The sequence below is a fragment of the Geotrypetes seraphini genome, chromosome 7 (assembly GCF_902459505.1).
Source record: "Geotrypetes seraphini chromosome 7, aGeoSer1.1, whole genome shotgun sequence".
Lineage (NCBI taxonomy): Eukaryota > Metazoa > Chordata > Amphibia > Gymnophiona > Dermophiidae > Geotrypetes > Geotrypetes seraphini.
In genome coordinates, this window is record NC_047090.1 from 196785557 (window position 1) to 196802951 (window position 17395).

General features: G+C 40.6%; 1 protein-coding gene across 7 annotated transcripts in view; it reads left to right on the forward strand.

Annotated features, from left to right (window-relative positions):
- The window catches only part of ENTPD5 (ectonucleoside triphosphate diphosphohydrolase 5 (inactive)), a 368562-nt gene that overhangs the window by 96607 nt on the left and 254560 nt on the right, over positions 1 to 17395 (forward strand). For all 7 annotated transcript variants that reach the window (XM_033952533.1, XM_033952535.1, XM_033952532.1 and 4 more), the window contains exon 4: positions 6643 to 6722. In XM_033952533.1, coding sequence (XP_033808424.1) covers positions 6643 to 6722 — 80 coding nt within the window. The remainder of the gene's footprint in view (positions 1 to 6642; positions 6723 to 17395) is intronic.

The window sequence follows — 17395 nt, forward strand, 5'->3', positions numbered from 1 at the left end:
ACCCCCAATAGATGTCTACTCTAGCACCCATCAATGTAACGGGCTAAAATACTAGTATTGAATATCTTGCAGCTGAACAAGACATTTACAAGGAAATTTTAAATAAAATGATGCCTCAAGAGCTAAAACTCTAGCTCTCAATTTCAAAAATTCCTTTCTCCTTAATTGCGTAGCTCTTGAGACATCAGGAAAAATCCTGACTAAATCTCCACAAAATTTTGTCAGCCTATTTTTAAAGTAAAGTTTCATCATTAATGTCTTGTCTATCTCACTCATGCATGTTATTACCAGGGTGGATCTATTCTGAATCACATCTTGACTATCTTCTAAAAATTCTGTCAAATTTATTCCATTAGTGATCAGATGGTCCTCTTCCTGGTCGGATTGTATTTTTTTTTTTTTTTGCGGAATGTAATAATAGTTATTAATTAGAAAGGTCTCCGCATTGGGTAATCCCAGTATCTCTTTAAAAAATTTCCTTAGCAATATTTCGGGAGATAATAAGTGAGTCACTGGGAAATTAACCAAGCGGAGATTCCTCACTCTATTCATATTTTCCAACATTTCAATTTTTGAATGTAACAGCGTAGAATCCTTAACAGCAGATACTGAGACAGTTTGCAATGTATTGCTTTGAGTTTCTACCACACTTACCGGTAATCTTTTATCCAAACAACTTAAATTGGAATCCACATTCAGAAACTTTTGAGAAACAGATTGTGAATAGTCCAAAGTTTGTTTCATTGATTCTCTGAGAAACCCTTCAACTCTAGAGATACCTAACCACAAATCTTTAAGGGTAATATCTTGTTTTTCCTCTGATAGTGGTTGATCCTCTGTGACACCTGAAAATTCAGGTGGTTTAGGTATATCGGAAAAAATTAATTTACTTGTTTGCACAGAGGGAACCCCATATTCAGTGGAAATAGCAGGAGTGATCTTCCCGCTATCACTAGATACTGGATGAAGGGGGGGTGTCCTTTCAAGGGGACTCAGCGATGCGCCTGATATGGGAGAGTTCATATTATGAAAAGGTTGTGGTGGGTTCACTGTGGATAAAGACAAATGTCTATCCATAGGTCCAGAATCAGCAGATGTTGAACTCTTAGGCTTAATTTTTCTTTTCCCCATAGTATATCAATAAAGTTATACAACCTAATACCTCGCTTCCCAGCTCCACGTTGCTCCAAGGGGCTCCCAAAGGGCAGGCCTGCCCCTTAGGGCACGCCCCTTCGGCCTCGCCCTCCGGCTGCACGGCTGCAGCCACAAACGTGGCAGCGGTCTGGGTTTTAAGGCACAGGAAATCTCAGGGAAGAGACGGACCCGATGACGTCAGGGGTCCTCCTCTGGCAATGCCTGCCCGAATCTCTCACCAAGCCCGACGCTGCTGCAGGAGACACAGGGCACAGAACGAGTCTCCACCAATGTCCTCAACCAGTCAAAGAATGGCTCCCAGTTCAACCGCGGCAGCGGTCTGGGTTTTAAGGCACAGGAAATCTCAGGGAAGAGACGGACCCGATGACGTCAGGGGTCCGTCTCTGGCAATGCCTGCCCGAATCTCTCACCAAGCCCGACGCTGCTGCAGGAGACACAGGGCACAGAATGAGTCTCCACCGAAGTCCTCAACCAGTCAAAGAATGGCTCCCACTGGTACAGCATTTCTGATTCTAACTATTTCCAGATGTTGCCTCTTATTCCTCCTTAAAGTTTCTTCAGGGTTAAAATATATAAAATATGTTTTTTAAAACCCACTCTCATGTTTAGTATTCCACACATCATTCATTCGGGGCCCCATTCACACACAATACGGTATATTGCATTCATACTTAATATATGTTATACCCCATTTTGGGATATGTAATCGAATATGCTCCTAACCAGCTCAAGCACATCTGGTATCAATTAGACCATGAAGCTCAAGGCGGGAAAACCTGAACAAAGAAAAGCAGAGAGAACAAAGAAGACAGAAAGACAGAACCCAAAATGGAGTCATTAGAGTTCTTTACCTGATTTCCTCTATGATTCTGCCCCACCTAACACCTCACACAAATAGTGAATTCCCCTTTTCCTATGCTATACTGTATATCGATTTCCTGGTCTTTTGTTTATTATCCTGACTTTTTCAAAGTTTTAAATGTGTTTGCATGTATATAAGACCCTCTGATCAGGACTAGGAAGGTCTCTGTCACGCCCTGCTAACGCTTCTGTGTAGTATGCGCCAACCCAGGCCTCTTCAGTGTTCTGGGATAAAGCAGTTACTTACTGTAACAGTTGTTATCCAGGGACAGCAGGCAGATATTCTCACAACCCACCCACCTCCCCTGGTTGGCTTCTCTGCTAGCTATCTGAACTGAGGAGACGCCCTGTGCTGGGCGGGAAGACACTCGCGCATGCACGGTGCGGCTGACTCGAAACTTCTGAAGTTTTCTACAAGCAAGTATCCTGTCCGCATCTAGGCTTCGTGGATGACATCACCCATATGTGAGAATAGCTGCCTGCTGTCCCTGGATATCAACTGTTACAATAAGTAACTATGCTATATATACTCTATCTCATACCCCATTCAACCCTTCCTAAAACTTCTCAGGGTGATTATAGATTCATGCTGCACCATGCAACTGCAAATCAATAAGACAGACAAAAAATCATTCACAAATCATGTGCAATCTTCGACAAATTTGAAAATTCTTTGATAGGGATCAATTACAATTCCTGGTACAATCCCTAATCCTTTGACTCTTAGACTACTGCAACATCCTTTACCTACCATGCCCCAATGTCATGATATAACAACTACAAACTGTCCAAAACACAGCCCTCAGACTGATCTACTTTATGAGCAAATACGATCACATCACCACCGCATACCTAGACTTACACTGGCTCCCAATACAAACACAAATATTTTTCAGATTTGACTGTCTACTATTCAAAGTCCTAAATGGCGCCGTCTCCATCTACCTGAATTATTGTCTCTCCCAAAATAACTCAACCAGACCAAAGAGACACCAAATAACATTCAACCACCCACCTCTCAAGGGCACCCAAAGCAGGAAAATATACGATGGTCTACTAGTGACTCAGGCAGCGAAACTAGACCACCAAATCTCCAAACTACTGACCCTACAATCTTCAGTTCAAAACTCAGACCAATGAGTAGTTCTTGTAATATGTTCTTGATCATGTAATTCGCTTGGAAATGTCCAGATTATCTCTTTTAGAATCTGCCTAGAACTGCAAGGTTAAGGTGGAATTAAAGTCACTAATGTATAATGTGAATAATTGAGAATTAGAGAGATGGAAAAAGGTAAAAATGAGAAAAGAAAAAAGCCATAGAAAAAATAAAAAAGGGAGAAAATTTTAGAAAATATATAATGAAAAGGTAATGCTATGATGTTTCAATTCTCAAAGAAACCACAGTTCACAAAAAATGTCTCAGTTCTAATTCCTCATTCAGACCTTTTGCAAACACTGTATTCAAACTGTACAGTATATAGTTTATTGTTCTTCTCTGAGGAGTTTTAAATCTAGATCTCCTCCACGCCAATTAAGTTGGATAGTGTTGATTACAAAAAAATTTATATCTGCAATTGCATGATTAGCTTCTTGACATTGTTTGACTAAAGGGTCCGACTCAATATTTCTACTCACAGAACTTATATGTTCTATTATCCTAGTTTTGATCATTCCCAATATACCACAGATTATGACGTAGATGACCTGAAGCAGTATTGCAATCAGTACTATAATTTAGTCTGGCTTCTTTCTTTTTGACTGGATGATGAAAACTAGTCAAAGAGATGAAGTGTTTACATACTGTATATGTTCTTCACCCCCTAAACTGTATCGTTCCCTCAAGCTTTTGCAGCCCAAATGCATGACCTTGCATTTCTTAGCATTAAATTTTAACTGCCACATTTCAGACCATTCTTCAAGCTTTGCTAGGTCTTTCTTCATGTTTTTTACACCATCCGGGATGTCTACTCTATTGCAGATTTTGGTATCATCCGCAAAGAGGCAAATCTTACCTGACAGCCCTTCAGGGGACACTCAATGAAGTTACAGGAAAGTGCTCTTAAAACCAATAGGAGGAAATTATTTTTCACTCAGAGAATAGTTAAGCTCTGGGACGTGTTGCCAGAGGATGTGGTAAGAGTGGATAGCGTAGCTTGTTTTAAGAAAGGTTTGACAAGTTCCTGGAGGAAAAGTCTATAGTCTGCTATTGAGAAAGACAGGGTCTACCACTCCTCCATCCCTATTCACATTTGACTTCTATCATCCTGCGCCCAGTGCTACAGCTATGAATATAGAAACATAAATATTTATTAAGCAATTCAGCCTTTTCTTTATCAGCTTCTACATATTTCTCTCCTTCACCTTTGAGTCTCACAATGCCACTTTTGCACCTCTTCCTATCACTGATATATCTAAAAAAGTCATGTCTCTCCATTTCACCATGTCAGCTATTTTATTTTTTCCATTTGCATCTTTGCTTTCCTGACTACTCGATCAGCCTCTCAACTTTTCCAGATATTTTTGCCTTTGAATTGCTCTCTGGTGTAGCCGCACCTCAAATACTGTATGCAGTTCTGGTTGCTGCATCTCGACTCATACAGTGGCATTAGAAAAGGTATAGAGAAGGATGACGAAAATGGTAAAAAGGGATGGGATGACTTCCCTATGGGAAAAGGCTAATGTGGCTAGGGCTCTTCAGCCTGGAGAAGAGAGGGCTCAGGGGAGATGTGATAGAGGTCTATAAAATACTGAGTGGAGTGGAAAGGGTGGATATCAATCACTTGTTTACTCTTTCCCAAAATACTAGGACTAGGGGACATGCGATGAAGCTACTAAGTGGTAGATTTAAAACTAATAAGAAAAAATATTTCTTCACTCAACGTGTCATTAAACTCTTGAATTTGTTGTCGGAGAATGTGGTGAAGGTAGTAAGCTTAGTAGGGTTTAAAGAAAGTTTTGGATAACTTCCTGAAAGAGAAATGCATAAGCCATTATTAAGTTGGATGTGGGGAAATCCACTGCTTATTCCTAGGATAAGCAGCATAAAATCTGTTTTATTACTTGGGATCTAGCTTGGTACTTGGAATTTGGGTTGGCCACTTTTGGAAACAGGATACTGGGCTTGATGGATGTTTGGTCTGTACCAGTATCGCAATTCTTATGTTCTTATGAGAGTACTTATGTGTTAGATCAGGGGTACCCAAAAGGTCGATCGCGATTGACCAGTAGATCGCGAAGGCAACGTGAGTCGATCATATTGCCTTCACGTTCTACTTGCTTCCCAACTCAGAAGCACCGAGCCGACCAACTTCCCCCACCCGACGTCAATTCTGACATCGGAGAGGAAGTTCCGGGCCAGCCAATCACTGCCTGACTGGCCCAGAACTTCCTCTCCGTCTTCAGAAATGACATCAGAGAGAGGAAATCTGGTTGGCTTGACACTTCTGTGTGGGAAAGCAGGGAGAGCTTGAGGCAGCGGTGGTTTGGAGGCATGTTCCCCCATGACGGCGGCAGTGGCTTGGGAGCAGGCAGGGATATAGAAAGAAAGGGGGGACAGGAAGAGAGAAAGAAAGGGGGTATGGAGAGAGAAAGACAGACAGAAAGAAAGAGGGGCAGGGAGACAGAAAGAAAAAAGAAAGAAAGAAAGGGGAGGGGGCAGGGAGAGAGGAAGAAAAAGTTTGCGGAGGGATTGAGGTCTGGAAGCATATAGCAGGCTGAAAGAAGGGAAGAAATATTGGATGCACAGTCAGAAAAATAAAGTGCAACCAGAAACTCATGAAATCACCAGACAACAAAGGTAGGAAAAATGATTTTATTTTCAATTTAGTGATCAAAATGTATCCGTTTTGAGAATTTATATCTGCTGTCTATATTTGTACTATGGCCCCCTTTTATTAAACTGCAATAGCGGTTTTTAGCACAGGGAGCCTATGAGCAGAGAGAGCAGCACAGGCATTCAGTGCAGCTCCCTGCGCTAAAAACCGCTATCGTGGTTTAGTAAAAAGGGAGGGGGTATATTTGTCTATTTTTGAATAGTTGTTCCTGAGGTGACATTGCATAAAGTCATCTGTCTTGACCTCTTTGAAAACCCGTGGAATATAAATGATAATTAACATTTTCTCTGCGTACAGTGTGCTTTGTGTTTTTTAAATTTGATTGTTGGTAGATCATTTTGATTTGGTCATTTTAAAAGTAGCTCGCAAGCCCAAAAAGTGTGTGCACCCCTGTGTTAGATATTCATATCTTATAAATAGATTTTTAGCTGTGTTGCTAATTCCTTAGTATATTTGACCAATGTGAAATAATTGGCAATGACAAAAACTTCCTTAAAGGTACAGGACATTTGGTACTGTAGTTCATATGGAAAGGCATGAGTCAGTGTTGTGGGTCCACAGTATAGCAATCAGTACTTCTCAGCTCTCTGCCAGTCAGGTTTTCAAGATTACCACAATGAATATACATCAGATACATTTGCATATAAGGGAGATCCATTATATGCACTTCTCTCATGCATATTCATTGTAGTAATTCTGAAAACCCCATTGGCTAGGTGTTCCTCCATGAGAAGGTTGAGAAGTGCTGCAGTTACTGAAAAATTTCTGATTGCTCTTAATTTCTTATTTGCAGACCAACTTCCAGAGCTGGAAAGAGAAATATTTGAGTCTGTGAAGCCTGGCCTTTCCGCCTATGCAGATTTGCCTGAACAGGTGAGCCTGTGTCTGTGCATCACTCTAGTCAAATATAGAAATTGGGGACAAGTTACACACAATGTAACAAGAGTGAAAAGGTGCATGTATTAGATAGAAAAAATCACTCTATGGACCTGTTCAAAGGGTAAAGTTAATTGAATGATGTAACACAGTTCACCAAAACTTGCTCAGAATCAAGGAGGGGAAAACTGGGGCGAACCCCAGAAAAACCACCTCACAGCCCAATCATCGCATGAAGGGTAAACGGTGTCATTATATCATTCCATGTATGCTTGTAAGTTGAAAAAATAAGCACTATAATGATTGAATAGATTTTAAAGTCCAAGAACTAAGCAAACTTAACTTGTAGCTTGCGGGTTCCGGAATTGTTGAAAAAACATGCGATGGGTGTAGAGGTTCTGAGAAAAACAAAGTTAAAACGTCAATACTTTATTCAAAAATTAAATAAAAGGCTTTCTTCACATAAAAATTGAAACGATTTAAACTTAGCTCATTCAGTTTTTGTTATTTAGTTCATTTAGATGTCTAGTTTTTTATTTTTATTTTTATTTTTATTTTTATTTTCATTCTTTATTTTTATTTTTTATTTTTATTTTTGATTGACAGCACCCTTTCAGTCTCTCCGGCACTTCGTTTATTCATAAGTGCTATGACGTCATCACGTTTTAGTGCGTGATCACGCCGTACAGTGTCCTTTAAAACCTTGGCGGTCATTCCGCTCTGGTTACCCTTCAAAGCAGTAAACCTGCGCCATTCGCGCTTTCATATAGGAGACATTTGTCCATCTTGGTGAGTCCCTTTGCTGTCTAGCCGTGAGCTAAGTTTAAATCGTTTCAATTTTTATGTGAAGAAAGCCTTTTATTTAATTTTTGAATAAAGTATTGACGTTTTAACTTTGTTTTTCTCAGAACCTCTACACCCATCGCATGTTTTTTCAACAATTCCGGAACCCGCAAGCTACAAGTTAAGTTTGCTTAGTTCTTGGACTTTAAAATCTATTCAATCATTATAGTGCTTATTTTTTCAACTTACAAGCATACATGGAATGATATAATGACACCGTTTACCCTTCATGCGATGATTGGGCTGTGAGGTGGTTTTTCTGGGGTTCGCCCCAGTTTTCCCCTCCTTGATTCTGAGCAAGTTTTGGTGAACTGTGTTACATCATTCAATTAACTTTACCCTTTGAACAGGTCCATAGAGTGATTTTTTCTATCTAAAATGTGTCTGTGCATCAGGCACATAGGTAACACAGATCTGTAGGTAGCTCCCTATAGAACTGCTCAAACAATATCTACTACTTGTTCTATAGTGTTGCTAAATGTACATAAGACTGTATAGATTTATGTAATTTACCCAGTTTGTGTGGCTTTCCATAAGAATGTCCAAGGCAACTAACCTCATCCCACAATAACTGATCCCTAGAGTTGTTAATCACTAGTTTCTAACTTTGCTAATTCCACTCAACTTGTAGCATCTTTCTATCACTGTTAACCAGCAGAACATTGCTAAATCCATTCAAACTGTAACATCTTCTAATTATTGTAAACCGCATAGAACTTCACGGTCCTGCGGTATATAAAACTGTTATATTATTATTATTACATCCATATCAGTTTATGGAAGAATGTCCATTGATATTGTTTGTCTAACAGAGATGTGTCTTCAGCCAGGTTATGAATCCCTTCTCACTGATTTTGAGACTTTTTTTTTGTTACGTGCAGCAAAAAAGGTGGAGATGTAGCATTTGGTTTTTAAAATTCTTTAAAGATGGTAGGGCTATTCTCCTTAAATTTATTATATAGTGTTTAAAAAATCCTTTATATTTGGCAGTATTTTAGTGTATTTACCAGTTTCTGTTTGGAATATTTATCAAATCTTTATGTAAAGAAAAGAAATAAAAACAAGAGGAAAATATGGTTCTTCAAACAAGTGGCTGAGAAAATAAAGGCAAAAGAGTTGGTGTTTGTAAAATACAAATAAAATCAAGAAGAGGAACATAAGAAGTTTCAAGTTTTTCAAGTTTATTTACAATTTGATTAATCGCCTATTCCAAATTCTAATCGAACATAAGATTTGCCGCTGCTGGGTCAGACCAGTGGTCCATCGTACCCAGCAGTCCGCTCCCACAGCGGCCCTTAGGTCACAGACCCGTGCCCTATGTGAGTCTAGCCTTACCTGCTAATGTTCTGTTCCAGCAGGAACTTATCCAACCTTTTCTAGAATCCCTGAAGGGTGCTTTCCCCTATAACAGCCTCTGGAAGAACGTTCCAGGTTTCTACCACTCTCTGAGTGAAGAAGAACTTCCTTATATTTGTACGGAATCTTTTCCCTTCTAACTTTAGCGAGTGCCCTTTCGTTCTCTTCACCTTGGAGAGGGTGAACAATCTCTCTTTCTCTACTAAGTCAATTCCCTCAATATTTTGAATGTTTCGATCATGTCCCCTCTCAGTCTTCTGGACCCCAGAAGAAGAAATACTGGATGAAATTGAAAGAAGCCAAGAGAGAGACATCTGGCAAAAGTAGAAGAGCAAATGGCTAGAAATGTAAAAAAGGTGAGACAAACTTTTTTAGGTATATTAATGAAATAAGGAAAATGAAAAATGGAATTACGAGACTAAGAGAAGCTATGAACTGCTATGTGGAAAGTGATGAGGAAAAAGCAAACGTGCTAAACAAATACTTAGGTGTTCATAGAAGAAAATCCTGGAGATGGACAGCTATTGGCTGGCAAAGTTACACATGAGAATGGAGTGGGTACCACATCATTCAAGGAAGAATGCGTTTATGACCAAATTGAAAAATTGAAGGATGAAGAGCCTTGGGACCGGACAGGATCCATCCCAGGATATTGAGTGAGCTCAGAGTGGTTCTGGTGGGTCCTCTTAAAGATTTGTTTAGTGAATCCTTGGAGATGGGAAAGGTTACTTGGAATTGGAGAACTACTACTGCTACTACTACTGCCTAAATACTGTGAAGTCTATAACTGCACTGCCTGACTAGGTGAGAGCGCAAGACTACATGAACATACACGATATTGCGATCCTGCTTATCACTGCATGAATACCGTGAAGTTGCATGAATATTGTGAAGTTTTATCATTATTATTATTGTAAAGTTTTATAATCAGCCTCATATTCATATTTGTACTGTGTCTCTACTATCACCAAGGCCATATCTGTTTCACCCATAGCCAAAATGAGGGCATCAAATACCACACAGATAGTATTATGCATCATCTACCTAATTTACTATAGATGCCAGTGTAACGACGAAAGACCCCCTGAACAAATCCCAATCCACATCTCCTGGCAAAGGCCACTCAAACAGGCAAAACCAACTCCCTCTCCTCAAACCCTTTTTAACTGCTCAGAACTCGGTCCTTTTCAAATACCCGCAGTAAACCCTAAATATAAAGCATCCAAACAACACAGAAACAAGACCAAAAACAAAAAAAACTTAAAACAACTGAAACATATTGAAACCCCCACCCCCAAACAATACAGGAACTTCAAAGGATACTATCTCAACGCCCGGTCAGTGAGAAATAAGGCACACATCATACATGACTGGATAGAACACAAAAACCCGGACATCATATTCCTAACCGAAACATGGATGATCTCAGACACAGATGTCATTATGAAGGAAATGTTACCGCAGGGCTATAAAATCGTCCCAATAACTAGAAGCTGGAAAAGAGGAGGGGGCCTAGCGATAATCCTTAAATGCTACTTTGACCTCACCAGAATGGACTCAAAAATCACAGAAGATCTGGAAATCATCACCTGCAAGATCACCAACCCCGAACTGGAAGAATCTCTAATAGCCACACTATTCTACATCCCCCCCAATAAATGGTCAAGTGCAAAAGAAGAATTCTTTGAATACCTTTCATCCAATACCATAAAAGGCCCATACAACTTACTTTTGGGAGACATAAATGTTCACCTAGAGAAAAAGGAAAAACCGGAAGTGACAGAAATCGACTTGTTCCTAAATACCCTGGGCTTTGAAATTCCTGACAAAGAGGAAACACATGAAAAGGGACACCAACTGGACATCGTCACTTTTTCCCACAAAGACCCCGACGCAAAAAAAAGACAATACCATGCAGGAAAATGGGTTAAGAACATATGGTCAGATCACTATACTTTCAATTTTGAATTATGTTGGCAAAAGAAACACTCAACAGCAAAACATATAAACAAAACCAGTTTGAAAAAAAACAGTCACCTGCAGAAACATCACCAATCCAACAGAATTCTGGATCCATTATGAACTACACCCCAAAATAGAGGAAGAGCAAGACTTCCCCACTAGATGGGACAAATTCACAAAAGACACACTAAATCAAATAGCTCCTGTTCAATCAAATAAAAAGAACACAAGGGCATTAAAAGAATGGTATGACGCCGAATTATTAGCCCTCAAACAAGATCTCAGAAAACTGGAAAGAGTATGGCAAAAAACAGACAAAGTGGAAGATAAAATTAAATGGAAACAAAAAATGAAAAATTACAAGAATCGGATCAAAGAAAAGCGTTATAACTGTTATGCACAGAAAATAGGAACAACCAATACAAACAGTAGAGAACTATTCAAACTAGTAAGCAAAATAACAGACACCACACGGATACTACAGAACCATCACGATCAAATCCCAGAGGTCTCCACCCTAGCCAACCACTTTAGGAAAAAAATCACCGACCTCAGAGCCTCAATACCCCCTCCTCCACCCAATCTTGAATTCAACCTCAAAACGCAGAGTAGTGAATCCAAAGGCGATATGAGCTGGAACCACTTCGAGCCCCCAGATTGGAATAACTTCCTTGCACTCTTCAACAAATACTCCAAATCAAATTGTCTACTAGATCAGTGTTTTTCAACCTTTTTTGGGCAAAGGCACACTTGTTTCATGAAAAAAATCACGAGGCACACCACCATTAGAAAGTGTTAAAAAATTTAACTCTCTGCCTATATTGACTATATATAAAGTAATTCTCTTGAATAGGAATCAAATAAACACAAAGAAAGTATTTTATAATTACTTTATTACGAAATAAAAATTATAAAAATTATAAAATACTTTATTCAATGCGAAACCTGGGCCTGTTTGGCTGAACACAAAGCTGATATTCTGGCTGGAATCGAAGAAAGACACACACGTAGCTCTTCGTCAACAGCTCTCAGTCTCTCTCTGTATTTGGTTTTTATAGCATACAAAAATAGACAAATATACCCTCCATCCTTTTTATTAAACCACAATAGCAGTTTTTAATGCAGGGAGCTGCGCTGAATGTCCAGCGCTGCTCTTGACGCTCATAGGCTCCCTGCGCTAAAAACCACTATTGCGGTTTAGTAAAAGGTGACCATATTGTAAAATATAGACAGCAGATATAAATTCAGAACTGTGCATAGTAAGTGAAGGGAAGTTTTCATCTCTGGGAATTTACCCAGTTAACTATTAAGTTATTTGGGCAAATTCCTTTGAAAACTGTGGTAATACTGCCTCCACTTTGCTAAATTTAAAATAAAATCATTTTTCCTACCTTGTCTGGTGATTTCTGGTTGCACTTTCTTCTTCTGACTGTGCATCCAATCTTTCTTCCCTTCTATCAGCCTGTATGCTTTCTCTCCTCCACACCTCATTCCCTCCCCCAACTTTTTCTTCCTCTCTTCATGCCCCCTTTCTTTTTTTCTGTTTCTCTTCTTTCCTTCTGTCTCCCTGCCTGCCCCCTTTCTTTCTTTCTCCCTGCCGTTCCCCAAGCCACTGCCACTGCCGCTGCCATCGGGGAACAGGACCCACCAATGGATAACAGGCCCCAAAGCCGACGCCGACGCATGCTCTCCCTGACGTCAATTCTGCAATCAGAGAGGAAGTTCCGCCCAGCCAGGCAGCGATTGGCTGGCCCGAACTTCCTCTCCGACTGCAGAATTGATATCGGGGAGAAGAAGACTTGTCGGCTCGATAGATTAGATCGCCAAGACAAAGTGAGTCCTGGGTGATCGACTCACTTTGCCTTGGCGAGCTACTGGCGCCCCTGCCTCGGGTCCCCTGTCAGCTCCGGACCCGGCGGCCCGGCGGCACACCAGGCAACATCTCGCGGCACACTAGTGTGCCGCAGAACAGCGGTTGAAAAACACTGTACTAGATGAATGTCCGTCTAAGATCATGCAAGATGCAATACCAGAATTTAAGAGGGACCTATTTAACTGGGCAACTTACTCTCTCAAAAATGGAACCTACCTGGAAAATATGGGACACATCCTAATCACACCCATACCCAAAGACCAGAAGATCTCGCTCACACTGGCGTCCAACTACAGACCCATAGCGAGCACCCCCTTTTTCACCAAAATGCTGGAAGGGCTGGTCACCTTGGAATTAATAAATCACTTAGATAAGTACTCTCTCCTAAATGACCACCAATCTGGATTCAGAAAAGGATTCAGCACCGAGACAGTCCTAGGCTCTCTCCTTAACCACTTATATGACCTTTTCAATCAAGGTTCCAGCGCCTTGATCCTACAGTTAGACTTCAGCAGTGCCTTCGATCTCGTGGACCACGAAACTATGCTTAGGTGCCTCGACGAAATGGGAATATCAGGAAGAGTGTGGACCTGGTTCCAAGGTTTCCTAACCAAACGATCTTATCAAGTGGTCCATGAAGGAAATTACTCTGAACCCTGGAAAAGCCCCTCGGGAGTCCCACAAGGATCCCCACTATCTCCCACCTTGTTCAATATATACATCTCTTCTCTAGGCCACCTTTTACAAAAGCTTAACCTAACTTATTATATATACGCAGACGACATCTCCATACTAATACCAATAACAAATGTGACCTCAACCAACTCAAAACATATCTCCTCCATCATGCTTGAAATAGAAAAATGGACTTTAAACTTCAAACTGAAATTAAACTCAGAAAAGACAAAGATTTTCCTTGCTAGCCCAAACGAGAAAATCTCCGCAACTACAATATATGTAAACGGCCATGATCACCCAATACTAAAAACCATAAAAATACTGGGAGTCACCCTGTCCCTGACCGAGCACATAAACTCGGTGACTAAAAAATGCTTCTTCATCCTTTGGAAACTGAAAACCATAAAAAAATACTTCGACCCGCTATCCTTCAGAATATTGGTACAATCACTGATTTTATCCACTCTGGACTACTGTAACATTGTCTACTTGGGAATATCTAAAAAAAATGTGAGAAAACTGAGAATAGTTCAAAATACGGCCATCCGTCTAATATTCGGACTAAAGAAGAGCGATCATGTTAGTCCATTCTACAAACTCCTTCATTGGTTACCAATTGAAGCACGAATTCTATTCAAATTCTCCTGCCTCTGCTATAAACTAATCTGGGGACTGGCCCCCAGCTACCTACTACCTCACTTCGAATTCCACTCCTCTATTAGGCCTACCAGAAACCGTAACCCCTTTACCTACCCAAATATCATAGGCTGTAGATATCGCACCTTCTTTGATAGAACATTCAAATTCCAAGCAGGTAGACTGCAAACTTGGACAGGCTACTTCACTTATGCCGCCAGAGAATCATATAGTATCTTTAGGAAAGAACTAAAAACCACATTGTTTAAGAAATTTATAACCTAACCAGACTTCTCCCCTAAAATCGGAGCCTCCTCCCATCCCAAGGAGTCCGTCTACCCTCTTCTGCCAAAATTTCTATCTTTAATTGTTACCAGTTTTTCCCACTGGTGCCCGTCCTTCGTTCAAATGTACCAACTTAACTACTTACTTCTCATCAACATCTTATGTTATCTTTTTCACCTTCGCAGCCTAGCACCTTTGTAACTCAAAGCACAATCTCCTTTCTCTTCTCCTACTTATGCTCTGAATATCGTCGACTGTATAATGCTACTCATTGTGAAACCATGTAATACACAGCCCTGTAACTCTCCTGTTACTATCACTAGATGTTCAATGCTATACTCTGTAATTCGCTGTCTGTACAGTTTCTCTTCATTGTAAACCGCCTAGAAGTCGCAAGATTGTTGGCGGTATATAAGAATAAAGTTATTATTATTATTATTATTACTCCCGCAGAATAAATCTGTTCGCTTTTCCCTCACTGAAATCGTGTCATCCTAAAAGATTCTTTGAAAGAACCTTCTCTTTTCAAGCGGCCAAACTAAATTCATGGCTCGCCCGAATTGTGCTTGATGCCTCTTCATATCTCAATTTTAGAAAACAGATTAAAACTCAACTTTTCAACAGACCAAATCCTTAACTTACTCCATCACTATCCCTTCCCATTCTTTTAAGATTGTTGCTCCCTCCTCATGGCTTGTAGGTAATTTTTTTTCCTTCACTTAAATTCTATGTATGCACTTATCGTATATACTGTATATATCTTTTTTTTTTTCTCACTTAAATTGTAGACGTATAACTAGTTTGACTCAATGATTGCTTTGTTATGTTCTTCAATTTCAACTGCATTGTTTGTATTTCATCTAACTGCTGTGAACCGCTTAGAACTCCCTGTTTATGGCAGTATACAAAATAAAATTATTATTATTATTAATCATTTCTATAATGTACTATTAGGTGTATGCAGCACCATACACATTATATGCAGGTACTATCTCTGTCCCTAGAGGGCTCACAATCTTAAGTTTTTTGTATCTGGGTCAATGGAGTGCCAAGTGACCTGCCAAGAGTCACAAGGAGGCTGCAGTGGGTGCTTTAGGGTAAGGGGGTTATGAGTTAAAAGCAACCTCAAAAAGGTGGACTTTTAGACTGGACTTGAATATTGCCAGTGATGGGCTTGATGTACAGACTCAGGCAGTCTGTTCCAGGTGTATGGCAAAGCAAGAGAGAAAGTACATAGGCTGGAGTTAGCAGTGGAGGTGAAGGGCACAGATGAGACTTGACTAATGAATGGAGTACCTAGGGAAGCGTATAAGGTGAGATAAGGGAGGAGAGATATTGAGGAGCTACAGAGTGAATGTACTTCTAGTTCAATAAGAGGAGTTTGACTTGTATGCTGAAGTGGGTAGGGAGCCAATAAAGTTACTTGAGAAGGGAGGGGGTGATGTAAGCATAGCAATTCTGGCAGAATATAAGTTGTGCAGCAGCATTTTGAACAGATTGAAAGGGAGAGAGGTGGTTAAAGGGAAGACCAGTGAGAAGCAGGTTGCAGTAGTCTAGGCAAGAGGTGATAAGAGTGTGGAAAAAGGTTTTGGTAGCGTGCTTGGAGAGGAAGGGTCAGAATTTGGCAATATCATAGAGAAAGAAAAGGCAGGTTTTGATGATCTGATGGAAAGAGAGTTGTCAAAGATGACCCCAAGGTTGCGAGCATAAGGATAAGTAGCTCAGTCTTGGCCATGTTCAGTTTCAAGGGACGGCAGGACATCCAGGCAACAATGTTGGACAAGCAGGCTGAGGTCCGGGCTTGGATTCCTGTAGAGATTTTTGGTGTAGAGAGGTAGATTTGGGAGTCAGCATTGAGGTGATATTGAAAACAATGGTAGGAGATCATAGCACTGAGGAAATGAGTATAGATAGAGAAAAGAAGATGTCCCAGGACAGAACCTGAGGAACCCCGACTGATAGTGGGATAGCAGTGGAGGATCCACCACTGCAGACACTAAAGATGTGATGTGAGAGATAAGAGAACCAAGAAAGAATGGGGCCCTGAAATACCAAGTGAAGACAGCATATCGTGGAGAAGGTGATGGTTTATACTCTACAGTGTCAAAAGCAGCTGATCAAGAAGAATAAGGACAGTATAAATATAATTGGAGACTTTAGCAGGGCAGTTTCCGTGGAGTGGGTCAAGAATAGCTAGGGATGACAAAGTCTAGGTAATGGCAGTGAACAGCGAGTTCAGGTAACTTAGATAGGGTGATAGTTGGAAGGGCATGTGGGGTCCAGTGAGGTTTTTTGAAGAGAAATGTAACTATGGTATGTTTGAAAACATCAGGAACAGTTGCTGTGGAAAGCAATAGATTGAGGATATGACAGGTAGAAGGGATATAGTCAGGGAAATAGCGCTAAGTAGAAGGATGGGAATAGGATCAGAGGATCAAGTTGTAGGTTTGAAGGAGGAAAGAAATTGAGCAAAACGTCTGGGACTCTGTGCTGCTGGGACCGCAGAGACAGAGTGGGTCAAAAAGGTGGGGGTATTGCCCTATACATCAAAGAGGGAATTGAGTCTACTGGAGAGAACACGCCGTAAATGAAAAATAAGTTAGAGTCTCTATGGGCCAAAATACCGGGAACAAATGGAACGGAAACGAAGATCAGCATCTTCTGCCCTGGTCATGACACACAAGAGATTCTACCAAAAAACTCAGCCTGCATAGCATCCAAGCTATGCCTATACACCCCTAACTGCCCCCTCCACTCCAAAGCAGAACAAAGACTCAGCATTCCCGCAGGGAGATCCTACGAATAAGTACGGTTTCAAATGATCCTGAAGTCTTTTCCTACCTCAGCTATGGAACCGACTACCCACAAAGATCAGGTCGCTAGACTCACTAATCTTCCACAGAGCAGACCTCTTCCGCCAATCGGACCATTAAAAACTGCCTCCTCAATATACTTCTCCTAGTACTCTTTGCTTTGACCAGTCTGGTCTCTAAAATAAGCTCTGTTATTGTCTACTGTAACCTATTTGTTATCATGA